Source organism: Phoenix dactylifera, chromosome 5 (genome assembly GCF_051530095.1).
Source record: "Phoenix dactylifera cultivar Ajwa chromosome 5, Ajwa_hap1_PhDact_Kaust_v1.1, whole genome shotgun sequence".
In the NCBI taxonomy this organism is placed as follows: Eukaryota; Viridiplantae; Streptophyta; class Magnoliopsida; order Arecales; family Arecaceae; genus Phoenix; species Phoenix dactylifera.
Window position 1 is genome coordinate 31,597,696 of NC_143194.1, and position 18,786 is coordinate 31,616,481.

The 18,786-nt window shown below is 44.5% G+C and overlaps 1 protein-coding gene and 1 pseudogene across 6 annotated transcripts; one reads left to right on the forward strand and one right to left on the reverse strand.

Annotated features, from left to right (window-relative positions):
* Positions 1-5,859: 5,859 nt before the first annotated feature.
* On the forward strand, positions 5,860-7,751 carry LOC103710925 (WRKY transcription factor 22-like; annotated as a pseudogene). Its single transcript, XR_015987366.2, has 3 exons — positions 5,860-6,511; positions 6,633-6,746; positions 6,849-7,751. The product of XR_015987366.2 is annotated as a WRKY transcription factor 22-like (transcript).
* A 1,366-nt stretch (positions 7,752-9,117) lies between these two features.
* Positions 9,118-18,614, reverse strand: LOC103710885 (3-methyl-2-oxobutanoate hydroxymethyltransferase 1, mitochondrial-like). Of its 5 annotated transcripts, XR_015987368.1 has the most exons (8): positions 18,054-18,614; positions 17,752-17,958; positions 17,520-17,666; positions 14,490-14,543; positions 14,128-14,408; positions 13,479-13,591; positions 10,616-11,421; positions 9,118-10,535 (listed from the first exon to the last, which is right to left on the reverse strand). XR_015987368.1 is itself a non-coding variant. In XM_088722377.1 (6 exons), exons 1-5 carry the CDS (start codon positions 18,420-18,422, stop codon positions 14,154-14,156), a joined length of 1,032 nt encoding a protein of 343 aa, XP_088578503.1. In that variant the 5' UTR covers positions 18,423-18,614; the 3' UTR covers positions 9,118-11,421; positions 14,128-14,153. The 5 variants fall into 5 exon arrangements, 3 of the variants coding, with proteins under 3 accessions (XP_088578503.1, XP_088578502.1, XP_008795028.3); XR_015987367.1 differs by having other exon boundaries at positions 9,118-11,421; XM_088722377.1 differs by lacking the exon at positions 13,479-13,591 and having other exon boundaries at positions 9,118-11,421.
* Between the last annotated feature and the right edge of the window lie 172 nt (positions 18,615-18,786).

Below are 18,786 nucleotides of genomic sequence, written 5' to 3' on the forward strand. Positions count from 1 at the left end.
TGACGCAGCCCCATGGTAGACTCAAAGAAAGGAGAAGGTGTGCCATTGACCAAAATCGAAAACTTTGGCCCCCTGACACACCCCAGCACCCAGTCGATCCACTGCCTATGGAATCCGTACGCCTCCAGTGTCTGCTGAAGAAATCTCCATCTGATCCTGTCATAAGCTCTCTCCATATCCAGTTTAATAGCCATCAGGCTATGTCGCCTCGATGCTCGCTGAAGGTCCCACATCATCTCCTGAGCCAGCAGAACATTATGGGAAATGTTCCTGCCAGCTATAAACGCCCCCTGCTCCTGACTGATGATGGCAGGCAGAAGGGGTTTCATCCTTCGAACCATAATCCTGGCCACTACCTTATACAAGGTAGTGCACAAGCTGATGGGTCTGAAGTGGCAGGGCTCGGCCGCCTCCTGACGCTTCGGAATGAGCGTGATGAAGGTAGCCTTCCAATCCCCTGGCATCGCCGCCTGGGAGAAGAAGCACTGAATGGCCTCAACCACCGCTGTCTGAATAATACCCCAATATCGTCGAAAGAAGAACGGGGGAAACCCATCTGGTCCCGGAGCCTTGTCTGGAGCCAAAGCCCACACTGCCTCCCGTACCTCCTGTGCCGACACCGGACGGACCAGGGCTGCGTTCTCATCATCCTCGATCCTCACATCCACCCGTGGAGGGATGGGGTCACTGTCGTCGGACTCCTCCTCCTCCGTCCATCTGGAGCGGAAGAAATCCAACAAGATCTGACGAATGGAGGGCTCACCTTCTACCCGGCGTCCCGACCAATCTCGCAGCGAGTGAATCGTGCTCCGCTGCCTCCGAATAATCGTAGTCCGGTGGAAGAAACTAGTATTGCGGTCACCCTCACGCACCCACTGGATTCGAGATTTCTGACGCCAGAAGATCTCGTGCTGTCGTAGAAGGGAGTGGTGAGTCGCTAGAAGCCCCCGAAGGTCACCCATATCGCTCGTCGAAAGCGTGCCTTCCAAATCTTCTTTCGACTGCAGCTCGGAGATCGCGGTCTCAACCCCCTCCACTCTCCGGAATATATCGCCCACAACCTCGCGGTTCCATCTCCGGAGACGCCTCTTGGCCAACTCTAGTTTGCGCGACACCCGGTGCATAGCGTCTCCACGCACCGGGAGGCGCCATGCATCACGTACAATATCCCAGGACTGGGGGTACGATAGCCAAACCTTCTCAAAGCGGAAGGAGCTAGGATGCCTGGGTCCCAGTGATGTAGAAATCAGCAGGGGGCAGTGGTCCGAGGCGATCCGAGGTAAGTGAGTAACCCTGCAGGTAGGAAAGAGAAGAAGCCAGTCTGGGGACGCAAAGGCCCTGTCCAGACGCTCCCAAACCCTAGCACTGCCAAGCTGGTTATTGCACCAAGTAAACTGAGGTCCTGAGAAACCTAAGTCCACCAGGCCCGTGCGTGACACAAAGTCACGGAACTCCCTCCTGTCCACTCTATCCGTGAAGGCTGCCCCTCCCCTCTTGTCACCCGAATTCAGGATGCAGTTGAAGTCACCAACAACAACTGTCGGGACACCCTGGGCAGTGAGACTAGCAATCTCCTGCCAGAGGACTCTCCTGACCCTGTGATTCGTGCTTGCATACACCCCACACAAAACCCACGGAGGAGCATCAGGTGCCGATACAACCATAACTACCTGTTGAGAGCAGTTATGGAAGACATCAAAGGTCGCCACCCCACGCCTCCACAGGAGCAAGATACCTCCCGACAACCCCTGGGACTCGACTGCGTATGTCTCCCAGTCCCTCCCCAGACGCCGTCTCAGACGTGCAAGCCCCTCACCAAATAGCCGGGTCTCACTAAGGACACATATCTCTGGGCAATGAATTTGCACTAACCGTTTAAAGGAAGACATGAAGGAGGGCTTGGCTGCCCCCCTACAATTCCAAGCTAGGATCCTCATGGGTCACAGTCCACAAAGTCGGCCTCAGACCCATCCTCCCCCTGGTACGCGGGGCCAGCCTCAGGTACGATGCCTGGGCCCATCCCCTGCTCGTCAGCAGTGGACTGCATGACTGCCGTCCTGATGAGCTGCACAGTAGTCATGTGGTCCATACCCTCGCCTGGTCTCAGTGGCGCGTCCTGACACCCCTCCGGAAAAGGCCTGAGGTGATCCCTGGCCCTACTCCCACTAGAGGAGGCTTCCCCCTGCTCACCCGCAACCAGGGGCAGAGGGCCAAACCGGAAGACTCCAGCGGGGCCAGTACCACCCTGCGCATCCCATGGCTGTGCCTCACTCGGGGGGGGATGGCCACCGTGCGAGTCGGCCCGGCCCGGCAGCTCCCGGACCCGCTCTTCCGCCGCTGGGGGGGCCCGCAGGCCCGGGGCTGATCGAGCACGCAGCGTGCCCCGCGCTGCAGATGCATCCCGAGTCGCACCCGGCAGCCCACGACCCCGACGTCCCCGCCCCTGGGCCCGGCCGCGGGTCAACAGCGTGTCAGCCCGCTGACCCACCGCAGGAAGCACACGTAGGTGATCCCCCCTACCTGGGCCTCCATGCGGGCCCGGGTCCACCGGTGGCCTGGGCCTCTTCTGAACTTGGGCTCGGGCCACAGCTGGCCCACCAGACCCGGTCTCAGCCTGCAATAGGCTGTCCTGACTCGGCCCCAGGTCCGCTCGCATGTGAGTGGTCCCCCCGTGTCGATCCGGCTCGGCTGGCTCGGTCTCGTCGTCCCCGAGCAAGTCGTCATCGGCCATGTCCACCGGAAACGGGCCGAGAGGAGGGGCTAGCTGGAGCCCTTCCCCCTCCGCTGCCGCCGGCGACCGACGCCGAGCAACCTTAGCCGGCTTCTGCCAGCCGGCCGTGTCAGCCGGAGAGACCGCTGCAGGCGATGGTGACGCCACCACCGGACTCACCGGCCGCCTCGCAGACGACCCAGCCCCGTGATCGGGCCCGGGAGGTTCCTTCGGCCGCGGCGGCAGGTCCCCCCGCGGGATCTTCCGCCGGGTTGCCACCATCCAGGGGCCGAAGACTGGCCCCTGGACCTCCACCCCACCACCGAAGGTCGGTAGACCCGAGCTGTCCCCCGCCTCCGTTGCCGCCGGATGCACCTCCCTGTGTGCGCCGGCGGCCATCTGGAAACGGCACGTCACCTCTGTATGCCCCATCCGCCCACAGCTAGGGCAAAGAACAGGGACGTTCTCGAAGACGAAGGGCTGCCACCGCACCTTCGTCTTCCCCTGTATGAGCACCCCCGGCCGCAGCGGTTCAGTGGGATCAATCGCCACTTTAACCCGGGCGAACCCCATCGCCGCCTGCTGCTCGGTCACTTCATCCACCGCCACCGGCTGGCCGGCGCGAGCCGCGATGTGGAGGATGGTCGACGTCGACCAGTACTCCTGGCGGTCATCTTGATGTAGCAAGCTGTGGCCCAAATCTATTTGTTTAACTAATATTCCTCCCTTGATATTTTTGATGGCTGGTCCGTCGGAAGTTCTACATACGTGACGAGCGCGATGTATCCACTTGACACACAGTGGTGCAAACATTTCAACACAACCGGCTGCAATACGTAAGGACTGATGATGTTATGATGTCATGTAGGGAGTTAGAATAGATAGATGATCAAGACGAGACAAGTATGGGCAGAGAATGGGACTGCATTACGCTGGATCGATGTTGAGAGAAAAATTGAGAGAGAAGATGGGTAGAGTAGGGACGTCTATCGCTCCGTCTTCTCGTCCGATCTGATCTTCTGGGGAGTGGGATAGGATTGTTGGGCGTGAAAGGGTCCATTGTATCGGCTATAAGGCTGCATTATGTTGTAGCTATACAGGCTACGAGTGTAGATATTGCCCCCTCCTAATTTCTCTCTCTCTCTCACTCTCTCTCTCTCACTCTCACTCTCCATCCTTGCTCATGATCACATCAAGGTGCCACCGTATTGTACGTACTCTGACCCTGCTATCTAATACTGCTATGTGCACTATGTGGCTGTGCATCAGACCAATCATATCATATCTCATTTGCATCATTTATCATGCCCTTATTATTATGTTCGAAAGTACTATTATCTACACACTGTATGCAAGCCTAAAGCCACTCATAATTGCTGATTTCTAGGACTCCATTATCAGGCGCATATCTTGATGCCCGACCATTGAAACCAATAATTGTGTTGGCTGCTTGCACTGCCTTGTGGTGCACACAATTTAGGCAATAATTGTTCTGATGATTGATAGATGAAAAGAAAGGCATATTGCATGGTGCACATAATGTAGGTTATAATTTATTGTTATCAACAAACTATAGGGAAGAAGGGCTACTCATTTTTGGAAAATTATATCTTAGACCATGCATACTACATCCACAATGCACCATAGAAAACAAACCAAGATAAGATATACCCGGGGGCAATCTGACATAAGCGCATGATTAATAGAGCTTATAGGAAAAGAGATACGTGATTGCTGTGATGTATCACTAATATGGTGCAGGTATCATTTTTTGAATGTTCTTCTCTGAACGATGTGCCGCTTTTCTAGCGATCACTATAACAAAATCAGATATTGCAGACGTTTTTTATTGTATATACCGATGCTTATAAGCATCATTAGTTTTATTCTGACGCTTTATAAAGTGTTGCAAAAGTGTCGGCAATACAAGCGTTGAAAATTAATTTGCCGATGCTTTTAAAAAACGTCAGTAATTAGACACCATAAAATTGTTTTTTACGGAATGCAGGTAATTATAAATTGTCATTATTTGATAGAAATGTCTCCACTTTTTTTTCGTTGAAATACAAAAATGTTTTTTTTTAATATTGTTGATCCCATGATAATCCCCACTTAAAACATAACACTAGCTTACTATTTTCGGTGAATCTCTCTTGTTCGTCTCTCTCGTTAAACAAACTAAGCACTCCCCATCGGCATGGCCATCGACCATCGTTAGCCGGCCACCAATCATGTAGCAGGACCCACCAAGCCTAAGTTTCAAGAAAATAAATGTTTTAGTGCGCCATAAACCATTCTCCACTTCAGTATGGTATTATGAGGATTTATATTGGTATGTATTTAGTTCAATATGAGCTATATCATATACAGATCTTTGGTACGAGACCAAAGAATTCAAATCACAATTTTTTTTTGACTTGCCTTGTCGGATCTTAATTGTTACAAATGGTATTAAATTTGACTTATAATCTATATAAACCAGTGGAACACAAGTTCATGAGGAGTGACCATAAGCTAATTATGGTATCTATAGTTAGATTTGATTAAATATGGATTCTTTACGCAGTAAAAATGCTAAAGTTTGAACGAATGCCTATGTTCAGTTCCGCTATTTAATTTTATATTATTATGCATTGAATAATTTTTTATATTTATATAAAATTTAATTAATTTAAATAATATTTTCTTGATTAGTCTTTTATTATTATTATTATTATAGGTTTGGAATATAGAACCCGCCTGGGAAAGACCGGCGAGGAATGTCACGGGCCCTAGAAAGCAAATTTTTTGGAGGACCACCGTTCAGGGACCATTAGCGAGCCAACTAGCTTATCCCACGTGTAGTCCACGTGTCCAGCCCTTCGTTCGCTCCCGCGTCATTGCTGGTGCAGCTGCAGCCGCTCCCTCCGCGGCGTGGACTTGAAAATATATTTAATTAGCGTGCGAATATTACTGTTAACTAAATTATATCTTTTTCTGAGGTCCGAGGACCACCTCGCGTGGAAGCGACGACTTTTTTTAAATTATTTTTCTTCTCACGGCCCTATCCTTTTCTCGGTCCCTGTCTTCTCACCCCTTTGACATTTAACCAAAGTCAAGTTGGAAGCCCGAACCCAGTTTCCGGCCTTCTGAAAACCATGCGCACCTCCACCTCCACCTCCACCTCCACCTCCACCAAATCCCTCTCTTTGCTCTTATCCCCCCTTCCTCTATAAATTCCAAAACCGCTCCCCCCCGTCTCCAAAAAAAGGTCAGCGCCGCTCCGTCCTCCCCTCTGCCTTCCGACTTTTTCTCTTCGTTGCCGCCGCTTTCCTCCTCGAAATTAATGGTTACATAGCTCGACTCCGGAGCTCAGATCTCGAGCCAAGCGCGAGTTTGGAGGCATAGTTTTTCCTTGTTTTGGTTTGGTTTGTTCTCCGAGGTGGCGATGGACGACGACAACTGGGATCTGTACGCGATAGTGCGGAGCTGCAGGTTTACGGGGCGCCCTGCGACGACAGACCCCTTCTCTTCCTTCCCTCCGCCCTCGGGCCTCGAGGCGGAGGAGGCGGCAAGGCCGGCGGAGGAAGGAGGGGCCTGCTGCGGTGGCGGCATCCCTTTGTTGTTTCCGGATATGTCGGAGACCCAGAACGTTCTCCAGGAGCTGGAGGAGCTCTGCAAACCTTCCTTCCCCAAAGCCCAGCAGCAATCGCCACAGAGCAGCCCTTCCTCGCCGCCGTCCCCCGCCGTGGGGGACCCCCAGCAGCAGCACAGCAGGCAGCCCCACCGCCCCCTATCCCAGAATCCTCGCTCCAAAAGAAGGTAAGTGCGCCACCCACCTATTTCCTTCCATTCCCTTCTAATTAAAAGCCATTCGTCAAGAAAAGAAAAAGTGGATCTTTGGCTGAAAAAAATAAAAATCGGATCTTGATGTGAATACCAGGAAGAACCCGCAGAAGAGGGTGGTGTGCCATGTCCCCCCCGACGGTCTCTCCTCCGATATGTGGGCCTGGCGGAAGTATGGCCAGAAACCCATTAAGGGCTCGCCTTACCCTCGGTTAGTGATCTACCTGTTCCTCCTCGTTCCTTCTTCCAGTTATTTTTGGTTCCCAAAGAGAAGAAAAGAGGCAACTTTTTCGGTCGGTTTCTCTCGGAACAGGGGATACTATAGGTGTAGCAGTTCCAAAGGCTGCTTGGCCCGGAAGCAGGTGGAGCAGAGCCGGATGGATCCGGCCATGTTCATCATCACCTACACCGCCGAGCACAACCACCCGTTGCCCACCCACCGCAACTCCCTCGCCGGCAGCACCCGCCACAAGTTCTCCCCTCCCCCTTCCTCCTCCGCAACCCAGCCGCCCGCCACCGGAGGCGAAGCCAGCGACGGCCAGAACCTCCGTCCCATCAATCCATCCTCAAGTCCGCCTTCGTCCTCCACCGCCCCGGGTCTCTCCCCCACCACCCCGCTTACGGCCTCCATGGAGGACGAGCTCCTCCGCCACGGCCCCCGCCCGCGCAAGGGGGAGGGCGGCGACGAGGTAGACGACGACGAGGAAGAGGGAATGCTACTGGTGGAAGACATGGAAGTGATGGGCGTGGATGACTTTCTCCTCATGGGATTGGATGAGTCTTCCGGTGCCCCGGCCACCTCCGCAGCCGCATCCACGGGCGGCGATGCCGGCCGTCACCTCTACCTTCCTCGACGATGACAGTGCCTTCGGGGGGCACTTCTTCCCTCCCCCGTGGCTGTCCAACAGCAGCAACAACGCGGGGGCCGCCGCCGCCGGCAGCTGACGACAGCCCTCTGCTCCTGCTCCTGCCATCAGACAGCGGAAAAGGGGTCGAAGAGGCTGGAAGAAAGCATCTGATCCGTTCATTCGCATCCCTATTTTTTTAATATTTAATTACACCATATACGCAAAAAAAGGAGAAAATTAGGCCAAGGTTCTAATGTTCCATGTTTTCTCTCTTTTGCTCTCCGAGAGCCAGAGACGGCAATGCTTGTAATTTTGTTGACTTGTTCTTTTGATAATTTTGGCTGTGCGTGAGATGTGTTCCCTGATGATTCGATTGCTCTTTGTTTCTGGTCGTATTTCTTTGTTCGGTCGTAATTTAATTTAATTTTTTATTCTTCTTTTGTTTGACTTTTTGTGCTTCTCCTTGTTTCCGGCCAACTTGAATTTTTTTGGGTAGAAGGTTATAGCATTTTTAGGCCTGTTTGAAAGTGCTGTTGATAGTAGAGCTTTTGAAAGTAGAGCTTTTATAAAAAGTTGTTTACTATTTGGTAATTACATTTTTGAAGTGCTGTATGTTTGGTAAACAAATTGAGAAAATACCTTTGTATGATAAAATTACCATAAAGAATATTGCATAGTATTATACAACAGAGCATAATAAAATATAATATATAGTAATACATAAATATATGATATAGTATAATATTACTGTAATATAATATAATATTATTATAATATAGTAATATAACATTATATGCTATACCATAATAATTTATATTAAATTATTTAACATAAAATATCAATATATTATGATATAATGTAATATAATATTATATTTATAATATAATACAATAATAAAGATACAAAATATTATAATTATCAGCGTACATTAATTTTTCATAATATAATATAATATTAAATTATTTAACATAACATATTAATATATTATGATATAATGTAATATAATATTATATTTATAGTATAATACAATACTAGGAAATAAGAATTTTTTTTTTTTTGTTAGGACTCCAGCAGATTTTTAGGTTTATAGAAAGAACAAAATATGTAATTGTTATATTCTATTACAAGTATTTCGGCCAAAAAAAAAAGCTTTTCGACAAAGCTCAAAATAGTTTTTTTCGTAAAGCTTCAAAATAAAGCTTCTTTCAAAAAAAAAAAAATTGTTTTAGCTTTTTGAAAAAACTAAAAGAGGTTTTCAAAATTTAAAACAGGTTTTCAAAATTTTTACCAAGCATCCTTTTTCATCCAAAAATACTTTTGGAGGCCAAAAAGTACTTTTTGGCTCTCTAAAAACTTCCTTAAATGAGGTCTTAGTCTCCCTAACACCTTTTTTTTTTTTTTTTGTTATTTTCTCGCAAAGATTACATAATTATTTTAATTGACTTTAGGTTTAAGTATATAGAAAAGATCTCGGACTGGCAAGACAGTTGTCGATTGGGGCACCACCCACCGAGGACCACATGGGAGAGGCCTCGTGCTGCCACGTAGAGATTGGGATGGACGGATGGATACGCTGTCGGCACGGCATACGGTTTTCTTTTTGCAAATCACGCTGTTTACTGTTTGGCACTATCATCCTGTCATTAATTAGGAGATGACTAATCGTGATTATAAATATTTTGGTTATCTACTTACACATATACATACATACATACATACATATATATATATATATATACACACACACACATAGGTATGTATGTATGTATGTATTGGTTATCCTAATACAACTGCAGCACTCGGGACTAAGATTCGATGAGACGTGGTTATACGACCATTAACATAATTTATAAGATCGCCTTGTCGATGCGCAGCGATGATTAGAAAGGGATTGAATAATTTGATGGACTGCACTAAATGATGCACGCCGATCTCACTCTCTTAGATCTAGTCAAATCCACATTCTTTGTAGATTCCAGGGAAAGGTTGTTCTCATTGGGCCATTGTCGTGGAGCCACATAGAGTAGCATTTGCATGCACATCTTTTAATTCTATCCTCATGGGGGAAAATATAAGCCTACAAGCAGGTATTGCAAGAATGACATATGCCAGTTCCATGCACGCCGGTACCGTAATAGCGCTGGAATGACATACTCATACGTGGGATAACTCACAGATCAAAAAGGACACGCGGAAACTTGCGACTCGCATCAAACATTTTCTGATGGAAGGAGGGCTCGGTGGGGACTACCACGCAAGTAAGTTCGTTCTCCCCCCTCCCCCCATCTTTTAACCAAAAAAAAAAAGAAATGCTTCCATACGTGTGCAATTATTTATGAAGTCATTTAGTGATACCAAAAACACTAATTATGTGGAAGATCACAATCTCACTCTTATGCATTGCATACGTGCAATGCTAGCACATGTATTGGATGTATGGGATGCTTCTTGAAGATATGGCTTCCATATGACCATGTGCTATAAGAGCTGGTGTTATTGCTATTTGCTTGTATTTGTTTTAGTATGATACGCTTCCCTTGCACAACAAAATTGTATGCTTGCTAACATGAAAACAATTATTTTCGAAAGCAAAGCCGTACTGAAAATTGGAGTAATTCATACCTTTCTATGAGAGATGAAACTGAGGAAACCTAGGACACAAATGACTAGAAAAAAATGTCGAAACTTAGCTTGTTTCATTAACACGCAATTGCAACTAGGCACCATGCATGGACACGCCTTTCACACAACTCCAGCATTAGATGAGAAGCAGCTCATACACCATGCGACCAACTCGCAGGTGCACTCGGAGCATGCAAGAATCCTGTTTGTATTTCCCATTTCTTACAAGATCATAACCAATCGATCCAACAATAGACAGCTTCTAAACTCCCTTGGCAAGAATTTTCAACTTCCAGGCCATAACCATATGCGAGTTGGATGCACAACTAGGTAATCAACTATTACATGAATGCATGCCATGAGGAGGCAAAGAGCATCTACACATACTACGCACTGCAGAAACTTGTTTTATGAAGCCACATTACCAAAAATGCAGGATGAGAAGAGCTTCTAAGTTGATGTGCCAACAATGAGGTAGGGAATGAAGCAGGTGTAGTTTGCCCCCGCCTTGTTACTGGCCAGCCGTGCATCTACTAGAGATTCCTCTATATCAGTGTGCTCATAGCTCGTATAAACTAATATGATGCATGTAGGAGTTTCAGATGATTACCTGGTTCTCTTGCTTGCCTTTACAAGGGAAAGCTCATCTAATCTTCTCCTCAAGAAAGCAAAATACTCAACTTGGCTTGACCAGGCCGATACTAGGAGGGGGAAAGCGAAGAGAATCAGATGCAGACAAGGAATTGCATTCGCCCAACTGCCAGACGTTATTGATTTGACAGTTGACAATTTGCTCCATCCCATTTGACCCATTCTCCTCAGAGTCAAAGGCTTAGACTTCAAAACTTGAGTGCCCCGTTGGCATCTCAAGTTATTGGCTGTATCTTTGATGTCGGCCACTCCTCTAGCTGTCAATGCTAGATAAAACAATTTTAATTAATCTGTTCATTTCCGGTTACAAAACCTTGCGTTGTCTTCTGGACATACTTCCTTCCCCTACGTTATATGATGTCGATTTCATATTTTGAATATCTTAGAAAGCGAAAAAAAGTGAGAGAAAAAAAAGGCATGCGAGTCGCCAAACACAGGGTGGCAATGAAGCGAATGATCTTATATGACTTGTAAACAAGACAATTTTGGACCTATTTGACATGGATCAAGAAACCAAAGTTTTTAAGTTTCAATGGACCAACTCACTCGTGAGAATTCCGGTTGTCCCTGTCCCAGATATCGCATATCTTACTGAGAGCAAGACCTTCCGTGGAAGTTTGAATGTAATCATAAACATCCATCAAAGCATTGTCTCCCAACTTGTGTCATCACAGTTGGATCTTCAGATTCATGAACCTAAGCTATTTCTTCCTCTCAGTTTTAAGCACATCGTTGTTCAAGTAATACTCCCCTTTTGTAGAAAAACTGCAGAAAGTAGTAATATGGCGGGTAAGAACTTGATCGACAGAATCTAGGCTGACAAGAACCTCTTCAAGTCAAGCAACGAAGATTATATGGACCATAATTTTTTTGACTGACAACAAAGATAATTTTTTTGACTGTCAACTCAAGCATCAATGACAGGAAGTTACATGGACTTCCATTGGAGGTGGATGAAGAGGTCCGTCCACAAGAGCATCAATTATGTCAATATATGGAGATGCAACATGACCGCGCGTTTTATAGGCAAAACAGTCGGCAAAAATTTGGAGAAGGCTCACAATTAAAGAAAGAATATTGCAGAGCGTCAAAAACCAATTGGATAAATAGGAACTTCAACAAATCTCAAAACAGAATAGATTACCTAAGAGATAGAGTAAGAGAATATGCATTTATTTCACTAAGTTGATCAGGAATTTAGAACATTCGCAAGCAAAATTTATAGGTTTTGACAACTAAATATACCAAGATAAACAGGCTGATAGAGATTAGAAGGCTTAGAGAGAGTATTTAAGGTTGCATCGGCTGCCTAAACTTAAATCAGATGTCCTGTGAGAATATGTCCACACACAGTGTCGACAAACTTTGTATTGTCCAAAACTTTTCATAATCTCATCTATTCTATAGCAACAGCCCAACAAATCATAACGAGTACTCTTTGTAGTGTGCAGCCAACGATGCAGGATTCTATGGGTAGAAGCTGCTTCATTAGCTTTGCGACTCTCTTAAGTATCCCAACTTAAGATTTAACTGATCTGAACTGTTAAGTGGGAGGATTACATGATCATCTTTGAGCTCTATAGAAGAACGTCCAACATCCTTCTGAAGAATATAGCCGGCATGATCATCTTTGGTCCCAAATGCTTTGGATTTGTAGATGCCAAAATAGCCAGCATCCTTCCAATTCTCTCAGGCTATCCCCTTCTCCAGCTAATCCTAAAGAAGATATAACTGCCAAGAACCTACTGCCTAATCTTTAAGAAACTGGTACTGTCTGTCTTATCCTCCTAAATATCTAACACCATGTGCATCACCAGTAACAAGCTTTCATGGAAAACAACGCAAAGTTTCAATGTTTCAATCCGGTACACTATATAAAAAAAAATCATTTGTAGCTTGTGTCCAGGGATTGCAAGTAACTCACAACTTCATGTCCCAGCAACATCCTACGATAATCACCACAAGAAGCAGTCATTCTATTGGTATTGTATGTGCTTCTGCAGAAAGGAGATTTTTTCCTTCAGCAAACAGATTATCACTAGAATAACTGAAGTAACACAATCAGAGATCCTTCATTCACCTGCTTTGTTTCATTAGTGATTTCCATTGTTGGTGAATGATGAACAATGATTTCAAGGATTCTTCATTACCCTCATTCATCCAAATTGCATGTCTCCAATACCAGTTTTTTATTCTAGCACACTATTTATGACACCAAAATCTAATAAAAGCAAGTCCTACCTAACCATGTGTAAAATATTCGAAGAATTTGACAGCTAACATCAAGAATATTGAGTTAGCTATATCAACAATTATGAGAAAAATAAAAAAAAATAATTTTTATGATGACATCAAGTCGCACTTTGAACCAAGTCCCTGTTATGGCATCAACACTGATGCCTCATCTATATGGCAAAATTGCAGAGTAACTCATGAAAATCACCGAACCCCTAGGGCATGAAGATGAGCCAGACACCCATCTCTATCCAATAGAACACAAGGTTCATCCTTGAGAAATTTTGGCATCAAGCTAGCCCACAATAGAGATGATGTTGAAGCCAGATTGTTCTTAAAAGAGTGGAGAAGAAAATGAAGGGGCAGGATTTCCGCCTCAGCGACCATCTTGATTAGTGAAACAGAATGAACAAACAGAGGATATTGTGAAAAGATGAGCAGGCAGTGAAGGCATTAAAGAAGTGTAATACAACTAGTATACCAATGAGCATCAAAACAATAGAAAAAGAAAGGAGAGAAAGGAACTACAAGGTGAGGAAGTAGGCTTGACAAGTTACATTAGTCGCACACTTATAAGACCCTCCTACCTTCCATCATGTCTTAAAGCTGGTTGCTGCCTCTATCTCATAACCAAATCTTCTAACAACCTCAATTTTACTTCAAGTAACTAAATTTTTTTCGGGAAAAAGAAAAAAAAATCCTGCATGCCATAGAAAAGATGTGAGAATAGAGATGGCAGATTAATCACTAAAATTATTTCGGGAAAAAGAAAAAAATATCCTGCAAGCCATAGAAAAGATGTGTGAATAGAGATGGCAGATTAGTCACTAAAATTATTTCGGGAAAAAGAAAAAAATATCCTGCAAGCCATAAAAAAGATGTGTGAATAGAACTTGATATGTTTTCTAGACTATAATCAAAGAGCTCCAAAAATAAATACATGCACCTGCTTCGATTTCCTACCCCCTGGAAAAACACCAAAACAAAGCATATATATGACAAGCTCTAGAACCACACTCCTGTACTTATTGAGAGTAAGAGAAACATGTTTGGGCCAGATATAAATTTAAGCGAAGAAACATCTTGTAGTGTGAAAATAAAAAACATTTTAGCAAAAAGATCCATATCCATTTCCATTCTGCAAGGGGTAGCTTTTTCTTGGAAAAAAAATGTTTGCTAAACCATCCTTACGAGGAAAAAGAAAATAGAAACATAAGATAAAACTATCAGAGAGACCTGGCTGTTGAAAGCAAAATCCACACTCAGCATGTGTCTTTCGAAGGTCTCCCAGCTGTCTCAACATTCTCAGCAGCAGCAGCAGCTGCTGTGGCAGCTTCATTCAAGCCCATCTTTTGTAGCTCGTACAGAAACCCATCAACATCAGTTGCACTTATTCTGTATGGCGTGTAAGCTGCACCTGGAAATGATCGGTTTTCCACTTCTTGTTTGTACTCTGATAGAGCCTTGTTGATGGCATCCCCCACATGCCCAAATTGTTTGCAGAATTTAGGAGTAACCTGCCAGATGGTTAAGAACAAATGTGCACATTTAAAGATCCTTTTGGATTGTGAAGAACAAGAATACTGTCTAGCACTAACCTTAGCATGATGAGGGTGTTGTAACATGCCCAGCAAGTCATGGTAAACTAGCACCTGTATGGAATGGACATTAATTGACGTAAATATGACATTAAAAATATGTTCTTAAAGCTCAGCCGAAGGAGGAGCAGGAGGAGGACGAGGAGGAGAATTTCTTCAGTATTAAAAAATACAACCAAAAAATATTTTTAAAACAAGGTTAGGTTTCTGCATTAGAAAGACTATGAACCAAACTGTTTTCACTATTATGGTCTGCAGTCAAATAGTAAATTGTAAATTTCAGTTATGTCATTAAATGAGATCATAGACATCTTCAATTTCCTTGTCAACACAACCTTTCCAAATCCTTCCCCACAACCTTCATCTACAGTTGAAGTCCTCTAGTCCTTTACCCTAATTCTTTCACCTGATTCCACATCTCATAATACCAAGATAGCTTTTCTTTTTAGAGAAACTAGTAGCGGATATGGCAGCAGGGTTGTACTTCCCAACTCTGGTACATGAATACAAATAACAAATTGCCAGGTTTTCTGTTTTTAATAATTTTTCTCCATGCATCCAACAGAATTAAGAAGAGTTTCAGCTGTCACTCATATAGCGCATGGTAGCTGTAAGAAACCAACAAGAAGTGAGCTGCCATTCTCCAAATTAAAAATACGTGCTAAAACTTAGCACAAAACAGCAGACTAATGATTGAACTAACTAAGACACAACACAAGCAATAAGGGTGCAATAACCATAAGAAAAAAGAAAATTTAAGAGATTTGTTCATTTTTAAAGATCAGTGTACTTCTCATGAAAGTAAATAAAGCAGAAAAAAAAATGGAGTCATACCCCACAAAGAAAAATGAGTGATGTGATCAGAAAGTGGCCCAGAAGCCTAACCGAATGACCCCTCAATAACTTTTTGTCCTAGCCTGGCCTATGAAGACTAACAAATCTTTGAATCACAAATTCTACAGAGCTATCAATTGTTATCAACTGATTCCCTCAATATAGATCCAAGGGTTCTAATAATATATTCTGATCACGAAAACCATCAGTGTTTTAGGTCTACCTGACAACATCATTCTTTGGTAAGAGTCTCAAAAGGTTGAATGTCATCGCCTTAAATTTAAGCATAGTCTTTAGTTTCCCTGGCCTTACTAAATTCCTTATAAAGGTAACTTTTCTAGTCTACATATTCAGCTTATCAATTGCAGTACTCCACCACTATAGATTTGAAATCTAACATATGACTACAAGAAAATTCTTTCTTCACAAAACAGGCAGCAAGAAAGAGCTTCAGATCCTACAATAATGAGTCCCTCCTTATGACACAAAAACATCTAAGGTATAGTGGTTTTTGGACTAGGAGTGCCTTATTAGACATTTTATTATAACTCCTATCTACCTCTTGCATCTTTTAAGATTTTTGGTTTTGCAGCTAGGACCATTCCCCCTCTTATACATAATAACACGTTCTTTTATATTTCATCATTTTTGCCTTTTATATTTCTCCATTTTTCCATCTTGTTCATTTCATCCTAAATTTCATGCAGCCATGTTTTGCTTTTCAGTTTGTTTATCCCTGCAATTATATCACTCATGTTAGTTATTTCCAAATATATTAGCAACTGCCAAAGTAGTTAAATTTCACTGGCTTCTTGGTTACTCTTTCTCCAGCAATTACATCACTTGAATCAGATCAAGTTTGGTTCACCATGCTCTAGGAAGCCGAAGCTTACAATTTACTTGCCTGAAATTCTGAAATGTTTTGCACCATGATCATCTCATACTCCACGCTAAAGATGGTGTTTCTTACACATAAATCTTACCATATCAAACGAATCTATTTAAAGAGTTAGGGAAATTAAGATTGCCAGTAACCAACCTCAAGAAACATAATTCACCATTCGAGTACAATATTCCTATTATGCTACAAACAAATTGCCACAAGCAACACATTGTGCATTCTACCCTCATCTATAAATACACCACTAAGCAATCCAACAACAGATTGGCCATTCTTTCTATTCCTGAAGACCCTTCTATGCTAGAACTACGTGCACATATCTATCATACATCACAAATGACAAAATTAACATGCAAACTCCTTGGTAATGTCGGAACCCTTTCATGTCCCCTAGCATATCATTTCTAGTTATGTATTATACTAAATTTACCAAGTAATAATCCAACAAATATTGCAACTGGTCAGCATTACCATTTCTAATCAAGTGCTATAAGCTATGTACCATTGTCAACCATAGTGGTCTTACAATAATTGTTCTTCATACAATGATCAAATGGCACTTGTAGTACATCTCCCATTTTCTTGGCCTCCACCAGGCTGCACTTCTCCTGGGCATTTCCTTGCTATCCTCCTTTCCATACTTAAATAAATTTAGATAACGGAAGTTGTTGATAAGACAATGTGGTATCAACCAACTACTTATAAATAAAAAAAGGCGGTGGAGTGGCATCAAGCGGACAAATTGTTCTGACTAAATCATAATATAATTCCTCATTCTAACATTCTCTTTGCCCATGGTCAAATAAATGACGCAATCTTTGACTCCCAGGAAATACAAATTTAGAATCTCTTAGATAATCGGGAAAAAATCAAATGGAACTAGCAATCATTTACTCCCTATCTCCACAACTAATTATAAAGTATAATTGCCTTTTTCATTCAGCAAATGATTAGGCAAGTCAGATCAAGCTATTCTACAAGCAATTTAAAGAATTTATACTTGCTTCCCAAATCAAATGCAAAAGAACATATCAGGACACAGCCACTGGATTCTACACATCCTAATGTTAACAATATCTATAAATGTGTAACAGCCCTCCAATCATAACAATTTTAGATTCTCTTGGCCTTATCTAATGTCGAAGAGACATAAAGGATAGATGCTTCTCCAGTAGTGATTCCAGATGCAGTTGATCTTCTTTTGTTTAATGTTTTGTTACATGCAAAACGAAATTAAATGGATTTCCTACAGCAGTTCAGCGGAGAAACTTGGGGCCAGCTGGGGATGAACAAACCTGACCACTGCAGAACGGCCCGGCCCCAATGCCAATGGTTGGAATTTGGAGGGAAGAACTAGCTGCAGCTGCCACCGGTGCCGGCACGCACTCCAAGACAACCGAAAAGCATCCAGCCTCCTGCAAGGCGAGCGCAGTCTCCACAACCTGCACCAGAGCTTTCCAGTTACCTACGAAAGCCAGCGAAGATATACCATTCAAAATCACCATCCAGGTGGCGAAAAGGAGAGACCTTGACAGCACTGGTGACCGTCTTGCCCTGGGGCCTGAAGCCGCCGAGCACGCTGATGGCCTGTGGAGTTAGACCAACGTGCCCCATGACCGCAATCCCGGCCTCGACGATCGCCTTGGCCGCCGTGATTCTAGAGGGGGCGCCCCCTTCCAGCTTGATGGCGTCCATCCCACCTTCCTTGAGAAACCTCACCGCCGTGTCCACCGCCTGCCCTGCCATCGATCCAAGAATCATTAACAAGAAACGAGATTTTTTTAAAAAAAGTTTTTTTTTTTTGTAGTGAGAGATAGAGGGGTAAAGACCTGGGAGGGGGAGGACTCATAGGAGCCGAAGGGCAGGTCGCCGACGAGGAGCGGGCGGGAGGCGCCGCGGGCGACTGCGCGGCAGTGGACAAGCATCTGATCAAGGGAGACGGGGAGGGTGGTGTCGTGGCCGTGGACGACCATGGCGGCGGAGTCGCCGACGAGGCAGACGTCGATGCCAGCGGAGTCGATGTGGACGGCGGAGGGGTAGTCGTAGGCGGTGACCATGGTGATGGGCTCACCGCGCTGGTGCTTCTGCCGGAGGTGGGTCACCGTCACCCGCCGGTTCGGGCTCTGCGGCTTCGGCCCGCCATACACCGTGTTCTCCGGCATGTTGCTCATCAGCCGCCTCGCCACCTGCCGCAGCATCCTTTTCTTTTTGGTTTGCACTTCCTCTCCTTCCTCAATCCTCCTCGGCGCCGCAGACAAGGGGGATTTTTTGATAGAGAGATACTGGGGCCGGGGAGACGGGGAGATCCAGCTTGATTTGGAATCGGCTACTTACATGGAAAATTTTGACACGTTACGAGATGCGTACACACGGGCAAAGATTCACGGCGCTACGAAAAGCAACAATTTATATTTTTTGTTATGTTACTACTAGTCAAAGCACGTGTATCATAAAGAGAAATTATTGGTTATTTTATTACATCTCTGATGGGAGGAACATTTACCAAATACTGTGAATGTGGGTTTTATCAGAGGTTTACTGGATGATACCCGGTTAAAGGTG

What these genes read in the sequence shown, in the direction of transcription:
- LOC103710885 (XM_088722377.1), bottom strand. Translation starts at nt 18,422, where the DNA reads ATGCTGCGGCAGGTGGCGAGGCGGCTGATGAGCAACATGCCGGAGAAC. An exon ending in ATGAGTCCTCCCCCTCCCAG is followed by an intron (nt 17,959 to 18,053) that starts GTCTTTACCCCT and finishes ATGGCAGGGCAG; the next exon opens with GCGGTGGACACGGCGGTGAG. An exon ending in AACACCCTCATCATGCTAAG is followed by an intron (nt 14,409 to 14,489) that starts GTTAGTGCTAGA and finishes ACCATCTGGCAG; the next exon opens with GTTACTCCTAAATTCTGCAA.